Below are 16,191 nucleotides of genomic sequence, written 5' to 3' on the forward strand. Positions count from 1 at the left end.
TATAAAACATGTCATTACTACAAAAGCAGAATACTGCGAATGCAGAGAATCAGATCGATAAACAGAAAATGCTGGAAATACTCAGCAGGTCAGGCACCATCTGTGGAGAGAGAAACAGGTCATCCAACTGAAACATTAACTGTTTCTCCCTCCACAGATGCTACCTGACCTGCTGAGTGTTTCCAGCATTTACTGTTTATATTCCGTGTGCATTACTGTCTGTTTTCCTCTCTCACATTACAAGGTTTGCTTGGATACTTTCAACTTACCTAATAGAACAGCTAGAATCCCCACTATTCAGTGCCTGCACCCAGTTCAATCACCTTCCTCCCACAGAAGCTCATCTTCTGTTCCTCAAAGTACTGACAAAGAGCCAGACCCTGAAAACATCACATATTCATGTTAGAATTAATTCATTTAGAGGGTATACGAACATACGAATTGGGAGCAAGAGTAGGCCACTCGGCCCTTCGAATCTGCTCTGCCGTTCACTACGATCATGGCTGATCTGATTGTAACCTCAACTCCACATTCCTGCTACCCCCCAATAACCTTTAACCCCCTTGCTTATCAAGAATCTATCTACCTCTGCCTTAAAAATATTCAAAGACTCTGCTTCCACTGCCTTTTGAGGACCCCTCTGAGAGAATAAGTTTCTCCTCATCTCTGTCTTAAATGGGCGACCTCTTCTTTTTAAACAGTGACCCCTAGTTCTAGATTCTCCAAGGAGAAACATCCTTTCCACATTCTACCTGTCAAGACCCCTCAGGATCTTATATGTTTCAATCAAGTCGCCTCTTACTCTAATTTCCAGCGGATACAAGCCTAGCCTGTCCAACCTGTTCCTCACAAGACAGCTCACCACTCGTTACATTTTGCCAACCAGAAAATGATCCATTTATGCCTACTCTCTGCTTCCTGTTAGCCAACCAATCTTCTATCCAGGCCAATATGTTGCCCCACTACACCATGAGCTTTTATTTTCGCAATAACCTTTGATGTGGCACCTTATCAAATGCCTTCTGGAAATCTAAGTACAGTACATCCAGTTTCCCTTTATCCACAGGACATGTTACTTCTTCAAAGAACTCCAATAAATTGGTTAAACATGATTTCCCTTTCACAAAACCGTGTTGACTCTGCCTGATTACCTTTACTTTGTCTAAATGCCCTGCTATAACGTCTTTAATAATAGCTTCTAACATTTTCCCGAAGACATATGTTAAGCTAACTGGCCTGTAGTTTCCTGCTTTCTGTCTCCTCCCTTTTTGAATAAAGGAGTTACATTTGCTATTTTCCAATCTAATGAACCTTCCCCGAATCTAGGAAATTTAGGAAACTTAAAACCAACACATCAACTATCTCACTAGCCACTTCTTTAGGACCCTAGGATGAAGTCCATCAGGACCCGGGCACATGTCAGCTCACAACTCAAACAATTTGCTCAGTATCACTTTCCTGGTGATAGTAATTTTCAAGTTCCTCCCTCCCATTTCCCTGACACAGCTATTTCTGGGATGTTACTTGTATCCTCTATAGTGAGACAGATGCAAAATATCTGTTCATCTGCCATCTCCTTACTTTCCATTATTAATTCCCCAGACACATTTTCTATAGTGATGTGAAGCACTGCAGAACCAACAGACAGTGCCAGAATACAAACGAGAAAGAATGAAAGGACTTGCATTTCTATAGCACCTTTCATGACCTCAGGATGTCCCAAAGCACTTCACAGCCAATTAAATACTTTTGAAGTGCAGTCACTGTGGAATGTAGGGAACGTGCAGCCAATTTGTGCCCAGCAAGCTCCCACAAACAGCAACGTGACAAATGATCAGATAATCTGTTTCATTAAGTGTTGGTTGAGGGGAAAATATTGGCCAGGACACTGAGGATTGACTCCCCTAACCTTCTTCAAATTAGTGTCGTGGGATCTTTTACATCCACTCGAGATGGGGAGACTCAGTTTAATGTCTCATCTGAAAGACAGCACCTCCAATTGTGCAGCACTCCCTCAGTACTGCACCGGAGCGTCAGCCTGGATTTTATACTGAAGTCTCTGGAGTGGAACTTGAACCCACAACTTTCCTCACTCTGAGGGAAAAATACAGCCAACTAAGCCAAGCTAAACTATCAGCAAAGCAGATGAATAAATGTGACTGGCTTGATTTTCCGCCATCCAATACATTTGCAGGCCATTAGACTTACAGCATCCCAGACTGCAGCAGCAACTCCCAGATCAGCACTGAAGTTCTGCGTGATCTTTAAAACATGTCCACAAAACTCATAACTGCTCTCCTCTGTATAATAGTCTGAAAAGAGACCATCATCCACGGGAAAAACACTGCACAAATGTTCTTCCACCTGGCTTTGCATCATCCTCCCTAACTGGATTATCTTTCACTGACCAATGGGTACTTTCCAGTCTCCACTGCCTCTGTCGTGATTGCAGGATGAATTTGTTTCAAGATGTGTTTCCTTCTGTGAAAAAGAAAGAAAACAGGGGTAAAAACTTGCAACGCTGTGCTTTGAAAGGGGGAGACATTTAAAAATCTTCGAGCTGATGGCATGTGCAGCACCACGGGGGTTGTTGGGTGGGCGGAGTCCATGTTTAGCTGCTAAGGTGCCTGTGCCTTTCAGGCCACTGCTCAGGTACTTCCTGCAATAAAGAGATCTAATCAGGCAGATCCTGAAGCACTGAGTATCTAAAGTGCTGAAGGAAAGTACTGTGGACTGGCAGTGCTTGTAAATTCCGAGCTCTGCCCTGGGTGAGGCCAGGTGAGCAAAGTCAGAAAAACAGCAGGAAATGACTGGCTTTCTTTGAAAATCTGACACCTTGAAGTGTGATGGACGCACACGAGCTGCAAGATTTTGTTGGAAAGTTTGCAGCATAGCTCACAAAAGGCTCATAATCATAAATCCTTTTCATTTAATACACTATTTATGTTTTGATTTAGAAAAGTAAAGACAATTTTTATGTTTAAATACATCAGGATCACTCTTCCATCACAGAGTGTAATGTGTCCAAGTTTGTTGACAATACAAAGTTAGGGGGAATATAAGAGGCTGCGAAGAGATGTTGACAGGTTAAGTGAGTGGGCAAAAAGGTGGCAGATGGAGTATAATGTGGGGAAGTGTGAGGTTATTCACTTTGGTTGTAAGAATAGAAAAGCAGAATATTGTTAAAGGCCTAAAACTTCTAAATGTTGATGTTGAGAGAGACTTGGGGGCACTCGTACAAGGTACACAGAAAGTTTGCATGCAGGTACAGCAAGCAATTAGGAAGGCAAATGGAATGTTGGCCTTTATTGCAAGGAATTGGAGTACAAGAACAAGGAAGTCTTGCTACACTTGTACAGGGTTTTGGTGAGACTATACCTGGAGTACTGTGTGCAGTTTTGGTCTCCTTATTTCAGGAAGAATATACTTGCCTCGGAGGCAGCACAGCGAAGGGTCACTAGATTGATTCCTAGGATGAGAGGCTGTGTAAATTGGGTCCATATTCTCGAGTTCGGAAGAAAGAGTGGTGATCTCACTGAAACATACAAGATTCTGAAGGAGTTTGACAAGGTAGATGCTGAGAAATTGTTTCCGGCTGGCGAATCTAGAACACAGGGGTGCAGTCTCAGGATAAGGGGCCGTTCATTTAGGACTAGATGAGGAGAAATTTCTTCACTCAGAGGGTTATGAATCTTTGGAATTCGCTACCCCAGAGGGTGGATGCTCAGTCATTGAAAATATTCAAGGCTGGAATCGACAGATTTTTGGTCTCTCAGGGAATCAAGGGATATGGGGAGCGGGCAGGAAAGTGGAATTGAGGCAGAGGATCAGCCACGTTGGTGTTGAACAGTGGAGCAGGCTCGAGGATCTGTGTGGTCTACTCCTGCTCCTATTTCTTACGTTCTTTTCTTCTCGCACTTCTAACACATTAACAACTCTGTGAACACAATAAACATCAGTTTTTATACAATCATAGAATGGTTACAGTGCAGAAGGAGGCCATTTGGCCTGTCGTATCTGTGCCGTCTCTGCAAGAGCCTCTCAGCTAGTCCCACTCCCCTTCCTTTTCCCTGTAGCCCTGCATATTTTTTTCTCTTCACATTAATTATCCAATTCCCTTTTCAAGGCCACAATTGAATCTGCCTCCACTACTCTCAGGCAGTGCATTCCAGATCCTAACCACTCATTGCATTAACAAGTTTTTCCTCATGTTGCCTTTGGTTACTTTGCCAATTGCCTTAAATCAGTGTCCTCTGGTTCTGGATCCTTCTGCCAGTGGGAAGTTTCTCTCTATCTACTCGGTCCAGACCCTTCATGATTTTAAACACCTCTATCAAATCTTCTCTAAGGAGAACAGCCCCAGCTTCTCCAATCTATCCTCGTAACTGAAGTCCCTCATCCCTGGAACCATTCTTGTAAATATTTTCTGCATCCTCTCTAAAGCCTTCACATCCTTTCTAAAGTGCAGTGCCCAGAGCTGGGCACATTACTCCAGTTGAGGCTGTACCAGTGGTCTATACAAGTTTAATATAACTATTATTGAACAACATCCAATGTTACACTGACGTGGCCCAACACACACAAAACCTGCTCGACAGTTCAACCTAACCTGACGTTGAAGGCCGCGGGGTGCGGGTTTACATCCCAATTGGTCCAGTCCACAGCTACACGTCAGGCCCCGCTTTTGATTGGCCAGTCTTATTGCCAATCACCCGCCTCCGATCAAGTTTGGTTCACCGAGCAACTGCGCAGTCATCCAGCTGTCCAGCCCGTTCCAGGTGTGTGTGTGTAGTTTGTTGTGAATTTTTGACAGTTTTCTTTTGGTGACTGTTAATAAAGTTGACCGCGAGGAATTGCTGAACCATGTCCGCAGACTCGCTGGTGAACAACGCAGAGGCGACAGCACCAAAGTTCGCTACGTGTGGACAAGAGCTCCTGCTGAAGGCAGAAGCAAACCAGAACTGAGAGCCCTGTTGACAGACCTCCCCGCGCGTTGCATATGAAACAGAGTCACAGTGTTACACAACACGGAAACAGGCCCTTCAGCCCATCGTGTCTGTGCCGGCCATCAAGCACTTATCCATTATAATCCCATTTTCCAGCACTTGGCCCGTAACCTTGTATGCTATGGTGTTTCAAGTGCTCATCTAAATATTTCTTAAATGTTGTTGAGGGTTCCTGCCTCTACCACCTCTTCAGGCAGTGTGTTCCAGATTGCAACCACCCTCTAGGTGAAATTTATTTCCTCAAATTCCCTCTAAACCTCCTGCCCCTTACCTTAAATCTATGCCCCCTGGTTATTGACACCTCCGCCAAGGGAAAAAGTTTCTTCCTATCCAATCTATCAATGCCCCTCATAATTTCGGACACCTCAATCAGGTCCCCCCTCAGCCTTCTCTGCTCTAAGGAAAACAACCCTAGCCTATCCATTCTCTCTTCATAGCTGAAATGCTCCAGCCCAGGCAACATCCTGGTGAATCTCCTCTGCACCCTCTCCAGTGCAATCACATCCTTCCTATAGTGTGGTGACCAGAACTGTACACAGTACTCCAGCTGTGGCCTAACTAGCGTTTTATAAGCTCCATTATAACCTCCGTGCTCTTATATTCTATGCCTCGGCTAATAAAGGCAAGTATCCCATATGCCTTCCTAACCACCTTATCTACCTATGCTGCTGCCTTTAGTGATCTATGGACAAGTACACCAAGATCCCTCTGTACTTCCTAGGGTCCTACCATCTATTGTATATTCCCTTGCCTTGTTAGTCCTCCCAAAATGCATCACCTCACACTTTTCAGGATTAAATTCCATTTGCCACTGCTCCGCCCATCTTACCAACCCATCATAGCATCCTGCAGGAGGGCGCAGATAAATAGATAAAGGGCCTAAACTTTCCACCTCACTCTCTGTCTCCTTCTTTAAGATGCTCCTTAAAACCTACCTCTTTGAAGGAGCTTTTGGTCACCTGTCCTAATAACCCCTGATGTGGCTCACGATCAAATTCCGTCTGATTTACACACCTGCGAAGCATCTTGGGCCATTTTACTTAATTAAAGGCACTATATAAATGCAGGTTGTTGTCACAGGGTGCACAGACACAACTCCACCTCCTGTTTTAAAGTCATACATTCTGGGCCGATTTTAACTCCGTGCAAGTGGGTGGATTTTGAATGGATCACAATCTTGCCCTCTGTCCACATATTGTTATTTTTCCATGAGAACATCCAATGTCCACATTTACAATGGAATTTTGCCATGGGATCTACAGGTGGGTGGGGGGCACGGGTGTACAGACTGCGATCAAATGTTATGCTGAGTAACTTCCGAATTATATATATAAATGGGTGACTGACCTGAGGACAAATAACCATCCCAATGGTATTACGTTGTCCGCATGCCGAGCACATGCACCTCAAAGGACAGCTGCCAGTATTGGCCAGGACTCAAGTGAACTATCGTACAGGGAAATGTCAGTTTATTTAACACATAAACTGTATTTACATTGAAAAGTAACAAGAATATCACTTCTAGAAATTTTCTTGGTAATGTCAGTATTACATAATAAGGTAATTCCTTGCTGTTCTCTGATGTAGAAGCTTGTTCTTACAGCCCTCCCTGTTCCAGTCTACTAAAGTTCCAGTTCTGATGACGGGTCACTGGAAACATTAACTCTGCTTCTCCCTCCACAGATGCTGCCAGACCTGCTGAGTATTTCCAACACTTTCTGTTTTGATTACGAAAGTTCCTGTATTCTTGAACCAAGTCTCATCTTGTGTTACCAGGGTCTCCACTGTACATAAGAAATAAGAGCAGGAGTAGGCCATTCAGCCCCTCGAGCCTGCTCCACCATTCAATAAGATCATGGCTGATCTGATTGTGGTCTTAATTCCACTTTCCTGCTTGCGCACCCCCCTCCCCCCCCCCCCCCTCGCCATCACCCTGGACTCCCTTGTAGATCAATTATTTTTCTAACTCAGTCTTGAATATATTGAATGACCCAGCCTCCACTGCTCTCTGGGGAAGAGAATTCCAAAGATTAACAACCCTCTGGGAGAAGAAATTCCTCCTTATGTCCATCTTAGATGGAAGACCCCTTATTTTGAAACGGTGCCCCCTAGTTTTAGATTCCCCCACGAGGGGAAACATCCTCTCAGCATCTACCCTGTCAAGCCCCCTCAGAATTTTATATGTTTCAATAAGATCACCTCTCATTATTCAAAACTCCAATGATTACAGGCCCAACCTGCTCAACCTTTCCTCATAAGACAAACCCCTTCATCCCAGGAATCAACCGAGTGAACCTTCTCTGAACTGCTTCCAATGCAGGTATACCCCTCCTTAAGTAAGGGAACCAAAACTGTACATAGTACTCGAGGTGCAGTCTCACCAATGCCCAGTTCGGTTGTAACAAGACTTCCTTACTTTTATACTCCATCCCCTTGCAATAAATGCCAACATTCCATTTGTCTTCCTAATTACTTGCTCTACCTGCATGCTGGCTTTTTGTGATTCATGTACAAGGACACCCAGATCCTTCTGTACCACAGCATTCTGCAGTCTCTCTCCATGTGAATAATATTCTGCGTTTCTATTCCTGCCAAAGTGGATAGCCTCACATTTTCCCACATTATACTCCATCTCTGCCCACTCGCTTAACCTATCTATATCTTTTTGCCAACACTGTGTCCTCCTCACAACTTGCTTTCCTACCTATCTTTGTATTGTCTGCAAATTTGGCTACAATACATACAGTTCCTTCATCCAAATCATGAATATAGATCGCAAATAGTTGAGGCCCCGGCAGTGGTCCCTGTGGCACTCCACTGCTTACTGTTTGCCAACCTGAAAATGCCCCATTTATCCTGACTCCCTGTTTCCTGTTTGATAATTGTGCATTCTAGTCACTATCACTGACAGTTTCTCTTTCACCTGATTCTGAAATTGTTCAAAACTACCCCAAGGCCCAAAGGTAACTTCCCCTTCTACTTTCATCTTAGTTTGTTCAGTTTGCTTACCCACTGTTTTTTTTCATGTTTGCACTTGCTGCTGTTCAATATTCAGTCCGTTAACACCTATTCTGTACTAATGCTTCGTCTTTCAACACACCATTAACATATTGTTTGCCTTTGCTCCATGACCTTTTGGTCAGCTATGTGGCCTTGTCCTATCTGCACCTTCTCCTTTGTTATCTCTTGCCCCACCCCCACCTCACTTGCTTATAACCTGTGACATTTTTAATATTTGTCAGTTCCGAAGAAGGGTCACTGACCCGAAACGTTAACTCTGCTTCTCTTTCCACAGATGCTGCCAGACCTGCTGAGTGGTTCCAGCATTTCTTGTTTTTATTTCAGATTTCCAGCATCTGCAGTATTTTGCTTTTATTCCCCTTCTACTTATCTTATTAGATCATCGGCCACTCTCTGTAACACTCTGATCTATCACAGCCCTCACTGTAACACTCTGATATACCCCAAACCCCTCACTGCAACACTCTGATATACCCCAAACCCCTCATTATAACACTCTGATATACCCCAAACCCCTCACTGTAACACGCTGATATACCCCAAACCCCTCACTGTAACACACTGATATACCCCAAACCCCTCACTGTAACACTCTGATATATCCAAAACGCCTCACTGTAACACTCTGATATATCCCACACCCCTCACTTTAGCACTCTGATATACCCCCCACTCTGCACTGACTCTGTTACACTGTAACACTCTGATATACCACACACCCCTCACTTTAGCACTCTGATATACCCTGCACCCCTCACTGTAACACTCTGATATACCCCACACCCCTCACTTTAGCACTCTGATAAACCCTGCACCCCTCACTGTAACACTCTGATATACCACACACCCCTCACTTTAGCACTCTGATATACCCTGCACCCCTCACTGTAACACTCTGATATACCCCAAACCCCTCACTGTAACACTCTGATATATCCCACACCCCTCACTTTAGCACTCTGATATACCCCCCACTCTGCACTGACTCTGTTACACTGTAACACTCTGATATACCACACACCCCTCACTTTAGCACTCTGATATACCCTGCACCCCTCACTGTAACACTCTGATATACCCCACACCCCTCACTTTAGCACTCTGATATACCCTGCACCCCTCACTGTAACACTCTGATATACCTCCCACTCCGCAGTGTAACACTCTGATATACCTCCCACTCCGCAGTGTAACACTCTGATATACCCTGCACCCATCACTGTAACACTGATATACCCCACACCCCTCACTTTAACACTCTGATATACCCTGCACCCATCACTGTATCACGATATATCCCACACCCCTCACTGTAGCACTCTGATATACCCCACACCCCTCACTGTAACACTCTGATATATCCCACACCCCTCGCTGGAACACTGATATATCCCACACCCCTCACTGTAACACTGATATATCCCACACCCCTCACTTTAGCACTCTGATATACCCCACACCCCTCACTGTAACACTCTGATATACCCCACACCCCTCGCTGTAACACTCTGATATATCCAGCACCCCTCGCTGTAACACTGATATATCCCACACCCCTCGCTGTAACACTCTGATATACCCCACACCTCTCACTGTAACACTCTGATATACCCCACACCCCTCACTGTAACACTCTGATATATTCCACACCCCTCACTGTAACACTGATATATCCCACACCCCTCGCTGTAACACTCTGATATACCCCACACCCCTCACTGTAACACTCTGATATACCCCACACCCCTCACTGTAACACTCTGATATACCTCCCACTCCGCAGTGTAACACTCTGATATACCCTGCACCCATCACTGTAACACTGATATACCCCACACCCCTCACTTTAACACTCTGACATACCCCACACCCCTCACTGTAACACTGATATATCCCACACCCCTCACTTTAACACTCTGATATATCCCACACCCCTCACTGTAACACTGATATATCCCACACCCCTCACTTTAACACTCTGATATATCCCACACCCCTCACTGTAACACTGATATATCCCACACCCCTCACTGTAACACTCTGAACATTCTGTTCTCGAATTCAAGAAATGTTTACAAATAAAACCTGAAGCAAAGAGCCACTATTGAATATTTACACTTAGAATTTTCTCTAGCAATTAGTTTAATATAGGCAACTCGATCAAAATAACACTTTTACATTTGCATTTCACCCCTCACTGTAACACTCTGATATACCCCACACCCCTCACTGTAACACTGATATAACGCAGACCCCTCACTGTAACACTCTGATATATCCCACACCCCTCACTGTAACACTCTGATATACCCCACACCCCTCACTGTAACACTGATATATCGCAGTCCCCTCACTGTAACACTCTGATATACTCCACACCCCTCACTGTAACACTGATATATCGCAGACCCCTCACTGTAACACTCTGATATATCCCACACCCTTCACTGTACCATTCTGATATACCCCACACCCCTCACTGTACCATTCTGATATACCCCACACCCCTCACTGTAACACTCTGATATACCCCACACCCCTCACTGTAACACTCTGATGTATCCCACACCCCTCACTGTAGCACTCTGATATACCCCACACCCCTCACTCTAACACTCTGATATATCCCACACCCCTCACTGTAACACACTGATATACCCCACACCCTTCACTGTAACACTCTGATATACCCCACACCCCTCACTGTCGCACTCTGATATACCCCACACCCCTCACTATAGCACTCTGATATATCCCACACTCCTCTTTAACACTGATATACCCCACACCTCTCACTGTAACACTCTGATATACCCCACACCCCTCACTGTAGCACTCTGATATATCCCACACTCCTCGCTGTAACACTCTGATATACCCCACACCCCTCACTGTCGCACTCTGATATACCCCACACCCCTCACTGTAACACTCTGATATATCCCACACTCCTCTGTAACACTGATATATCGCAGACCCCTCACTTTAACACTCTGATATATCCCACACTCCTCTGTAACACTGATATATCGCAGACCCCTCACTGTAACACTCTGATATACCCCACACCCCTCACTGTAGCACTCTGATATATCCCACACTCCTCGCTGTAACACACTGATATATCCCACACCCCTCACTGTAACACTCTGATATACCCCACACCCCTCACTGTCGCACTCTGATATATCCCACACCCCTCACTGTAACACTGATATATCGCAGACCCCTCACTTTAACACTCTGATATATCTTCCGAAGAAGGGTCACTGACCCGAAACGTTAACTCTGCTTCTCTTTCCACAGATGCTGCCAGACCTGCTGAGTGAATCCAGCATTTCTTGTCTATGGACCATAACCCAGCCTTCAGGATTGGGGTAGAAGGGAAGCACACTACATTGGGATGTTCCCAGCAGCTTTACTGTTATAGTTTCCACCTACCTGTTGAAGGTCACTGCTGAACCTTTCTAAGGCCTTCTTACAATTTGTAAACGAATATCCTGTCCTTTTCCGAAGTTTCAGGAGGAGCTCTTTATCAGCTGCCATCAATCTAACCCCAGAACAGTGCAGAAACTGGGTTGGTTGTGCAGAGAAGATCTAACAAAGACAAACGGAAATCTCAGGGAACTTTGTAACACGATCAAAGCTTTGGACTTTTATTGCACAGATTTTACCTACACATTTACACATCAGTGCCAGTGTTACTAACATTCTGTCAAAGGCCACAATCCCAACTCATGCAAAGTTATGAGCGGCATGGACAGAGTGGATAGTCAGAAGCTTTTTCCCAGGGTGGAAGAGTCAGTTACTAGGGGACATAGGTTTAAGGTGCGAGGGGCAAAGTCTAGAGGGGATGTGCGAGGCAAGTTTTTTTTTACAGAGAGGGTGGTGAGCGCCTGGAACTTGCTGCCAGGGGAGGCGGTGGAAGCAGATACGATAGCGACATTTAAGAGACATCTTGACAAATACATGAATAGGAAGGGAATAGAGGGATGTGGGCCCTGGAAGTGCAGAAGGTGTTAGTTTAGACAGGCATCAAGATCGGCGCAGGCTTGGAGGGCCGAATGGCCCGTTCCTGTGCTGTACTGTTCTTTGTTTGTTGTTCTTGCTTGAGACGCACTCTCAGGATTGCTGCAACTCAATACCCTGTAGTGAGGGCATGTAGTTCTGTGCTTACTATTCCCCACACGGTGAGATTCTCAATCACGTCACAGTGGGCAGCTGTCCTGTGAGGCCAGGCACTTCCTCACAAGAGAAAAAATAATCTCCAGCACTAATAATAATTGTTCAAAACAGTAGTATCTCAACCTCCAGTTCACTGTCACGTATTTTTATAGATATTAATGCACAGGTAGGGCCGGGGGAAACTTGGCTTCTCAATGTATTCACCAAACCATCCAAATTTTATACAGGTAAAAACTCAACCTAGGTGTAGGCAAATTAGATGTAGAATCAGGCTAAAATAGCTTTGGATTGTCGCAAACCCTTCATTTATTTAAGTATGATGGCGTGGAACGTCCTGCCTGCAACAGTAGTAGACTCGCCAACTTGAAGGGCATTTAAGTGGTCATTGGATAGACATATGGATAAAAATGGAATTGTGTAGGTCAGATGGTTTCACAGGTCGGCGCAACATCGTGGGCCGAAGGGCCTGTACTGCGCTGTAATGTTCTAAAAAAAAAATATGACACTTAAAAGAGATTTGTTTAAAAAAGCTGTAAAGACTGGAATTTAGAAAATGCTGGAAAATACATAGCAGATCTTTCATCTTCTGAAAGAGAAAAGACAGGTTTGCATTTCAAGGCAGACTCCTGCTCAGTTCTGGCCTTTTCTTTCTCAGAAGCTTAAGGGGCTACTGTGTATTCCCAATATTTTTGATGGACTCATACTGCACAGGAGGTCATTCGGCTCATCGTCTCCATGCCAGCTCTTCGAAAGAACAATTAATCCCACTACCCCTGCTCTTTCCAAACAGCCCTGCAAATTTCTCAAAAATATCCAATTCCCCTTTTCAAAGTTATTATTGAATCTGCTCCACCACCCTTTTCTGGCAGTGTATTCCAGGTCACAACTTGCTGCTAAAAAAAAATCATTTCCTTCCTGGATTTTTTTTGCCAATTATCTGAAATGTGTCCTCTGGTTACTGACCCTTCTGCCATTTTCTGTTTTTATTAATGAATAACAAGTGTATATTAAACAATGCCGATAACTTTGCAGTGATGTTAGAAGCATGGCCTTCAGAGATATAATCAGCCAAAGCTGCCCTCTCCCTCCTTGCCTCTGCGGTCACTCAAACTGCATGCCTGAAGGCTTAATCCAACTTGCTGGCTGAGGGCGGTCTCACACCGAAATCGCACCAATGAGACAGCAGACGCTCGCAAATTGTCTTTTTTCATTAGCCAACGCCCCTGCCAATCACCCGCTCCCAACAAGTTCAGTTGGTTTGCACAGCCTGCGGCCTTCGAATGATTTCCGCCAGTATTTTAAAACCCTTATGGCTGATGAAGGTCCAAGTGGAAAGGGTTTGTTTTACCTTGGAGATATCGGCTCGAGCGCTCCGCAAAGCACACAACACAGCCATGGCGCTGTTCATCATTCGCCGGTGAGCGCCGCGGACATCCAGCTACCATGCCACGCGACGGAGGGCCAACAAGAACAAACTTTAGCGACGCCTCTTCAGGCAAACGCCAAGAGAAGGCTCCTTACAGTTTGCTCTGCAGCCCAAAATGTCTGATGGCTCCCACTGGTGGTTAAAGCAGGAGAAACTAAAACATGACTTTTTTTTTCCTGTCAAACTGTCAAAGGGATATTTTAGCAAAAAAAGCATGTTACTGTTTAAAAATAATATTGGGGCACTCTTGTCTCTGAATCAGGAGTGGGTTGGAGTCCCAGTATGGATTTGAACCCATAATCTAGGCTGACACTTCGAGGTGCCCTCTTGCAGTTAACGTGTTAAATGAAAGAAACCCACCCCCATCTGTCTGTTCAAATGAATGAAAAAAAAATCTGCTCGTACTGTTTGAAGAGCAGGGAGTTCTCCCTGTGTCCTAGCAAACAGTCCTCCCTCAACCAACACCACCAAAAATAGATTAACTGGTCATGCATCCCATTGCTGTTTGTGGAAATTTGCTATGTGTAAATTGGCTGCTGCATGCCTACATAAATAAGCAGCTTTTAAGAGGAGGAAAGAAAACAGTAGACAGCAAAATAATCTAATATATGATACTGTAAAAGATGAACACCAACTTGTTTATTATAATTTTACAATCTTGCTGTCTTTCTTCGAAACTTGTAGCAATGGTGACTGAATGTTAAATACCAATCTCCTATTTGTGTTAAGTGTATTCTGCACAGTTTTGCTGCTTAAGACAAAGGGACGTAGATTCAAACTAGATTTAGGACTGATGTCAGGAAATTCTGCTTCACATAGCATTATCAAGTGATGGTGGTATAGTGGTGAGCATAGTTGTCTTCCAAGCATTTGACCTGGGTTCGATTCCCGGCCATTGCAATGTCCAATCCTAGGTCAGCCTCAAATCTGCAACTTTACCATGATTTTTCTAGCATCAGTGGTTGGGAAAATATTGGAAAAAATTCTGAGAGACAGGATTAATCTCCACTTGGAGAGGCAGGGATTAATCAGGGATAGTCAGCACAGCTTTGTCAAGGGGAGATCGTGGCTAAATAATTTTTCGAGGAGGTAACTAGATGTGTCGATGAGGGTAAAGCAGTAGATGTAGTCTACATGGACTTCAGTAAGGCTACTGATAAGGTCCCGCATGGGAGATTGGTCAAGAAGGTAAGAGCCCATAGGATCCAGGGCAATTTGGCAAATTGGATCCAAAATTGGCTTAGTGGCAGGAGGCAGAGAGTAATGGTCGAGGGTGATGGTTGTTTTTGCGATTGGAAGCCTGTGACCAGTGGGGTACTGCAGGGATTGGTGCTGGGACCTTTGCTGTTTGTAGTGTGCATTAATGATTTAGTCGTGAATATAGGAGGTATGATCAGTAAGTTCGCAGATGACACAAAGATTGGTGGTGTTGTAAATAGTGAGGAGGAAATCCTTAGATTACAGGACGATATAGTTGGGCTGGTAAGATGGGCAGAGCAGTGGCAAATGGAATTTAATGCTGAGAAGTGTGAGGTGATGCATTTTGGGAGGACCCTAGGAAGTACAGAGGGACCTTGGTGTACCTGTCCATAGATCACTGAAGGCAGCAGCACAGGCAGATAAGGTGGTGAGGAAGGCATATGGGATATTTGCCTTTATCAACCGAGGCATAGAATATAAGAGCAGGGAGGTTATGATGGAGCTGTATAAAACGCGAGTTAGGCCACAGCTGGAGTACTGTGTACAGTTCTGGTCACCACACTATAGGAAGGATGTGATTGCACTGGAGAGGGTGCAGAGAAGATTCACCAGGATGTTGCCTGGTCTGGAGTATTTCAGCTATGGAGACTGAAAAGGCTAGGGTTGTTTTCCTTGGAGCAGAGAAGGCTGAGGGGGGACATGATTGAAGTATACAAAATTATGAGAGGTACTGATAGGTTAGATAGGAAAAAACCTTTTCCCTTAGTGGAGGGGTCAAGAACCAGGGGGCATAGAATCAGAGTAAGGGGCAGGAGGTTTAGGGGGGATTTGAGGAAGCATTTTATCACCCAGAGGGTGGTTGGAATCTGGAACGCACTGCCTGATGTGCTGGTAGAGGCAGGAAACCTCACAACATTTAAGAAGTATTTAGATGAGCACTTGAAACACCATAGCATACAATGCTACGGGCCAAGTGCAGGAATATGGGATTAGAATAGTTGGGTGCTGTATGGCCAGCACAGACATGATGGGCCAAAGGGCCTGTTTCTGTGCTGTACAACTCTATGACTCTATCAACACATGGAAAGGCAGTGGTGGCAAAAAACCTGGAATGTTCGCAGAAACAATTGGATGGGGACGTGGGGGTGCTTTACAATCATTCTGGATGGATGATCTAAGATGGGCCAAATGGACTCACTCATCCAGAATTAATTCTTCTGATCTTGTGCAATTAATTCTGGATTTAGCCATTCTGTCTTCCGAGCTACAATTCTACATTTCTCAGCATTGTGTATAATCAAGTTTTGAAGATAAAATGACTGATGTTAACTCTTCCTGTTAATCGACACCATT

The 16,191-nt window shown here is 44.6% G+C and overlaps 1 protein-coding gene and 1 long non-coding RNA gene across 2 annotated transcripts; both read right to left on the reverse strand.

The window, feature by feature from the left end:
- Positions 1 to 285: 285 nt before the first annotated feature.
- LOC137358546 (uncharacterized) lies at positions 286 to 3,592 on the reverse strand. Its single transcript, XR_010971225.1, has 3 exons — positions 3,432 to 3,592; positions 2,209 to 2,481; positions 286 to 380 (listed from the first exon to the last, which is right to left on the reverse strand). It is a non-coding gene; the product is annotated as an uncharacterized lncRNA (long non-coding RNA).
- Positions 3,593 to 3,596: 4 nt separating this feature from the next.
- On the reverse strand, positions 3,597 to 13,756 carry LOC137358545 (elongation factor Ts, mitochondrial-like). Its single transcript, XM_068024501.1, has 4 exons — positions 13,561 to 13,756; positions 11,469 to 11,624; positions 4,610 to 4,938; positions 3,597 to 3,937 (listed from the first exon to the last, which is right to left on the reverse strand). Exons 1-3 carry the CDS (start codon positions 13,621 to 13,623, stop codon positions 4,831 to 4,833), a joined length of 327 nt encoding a protein of 108 aa, XP_067880602.1. The 5' UTR covers positions 13,624 to 13,756; the 3' UTR covers positions 3,597 to 3,937; positions 4,610 to 4,830.
- Between the last annotated feature and the right edge of the window lie 2,435 nt (positions 13,757 to 16,191).

This window comes from Heterodontus francisci, chromosome X (assembly GCF_036365525.1).
Source record: "Heterodontus francisci isolate sHetFra1 chromosome X, sHetFra1.hap1, whole genome shotgun sequence".
Classification (NCBI taxonomy): domain Eukaryota; kingdom Metazoa; phylum Chordata; class Chondrichthyes; order Heterodontiformes; family Heterodontidae; genus Heterodontus; species Heterodontus francisci.

Excerpts from the sequence above, each read along its gene's own strand:
- LOC137358545 (XM_068024501.1), bottom strand. The coding sequence starts at position 13,623 with ATGATGAACAGCGCCATGGCTGTGTTGTGTGCTTTGCGGAGCGCTCGA. Across the intron at positions 11,625-13,560 it reads CTCGAGCCGATATCTCCAAG|ATCTTCTCTGCACAACCAAC; the intron begins GTAAAACAAACC and ends TGTCTTTGTTAG. Across the intron at positions 4,939-11,468 it reads TCAGCAGTGACCTTCAACAG|CAGGAGCTCTTGTCCACACG; the intron begins GTAGGTGGAAAC and ends TTCTGCCTTCAG.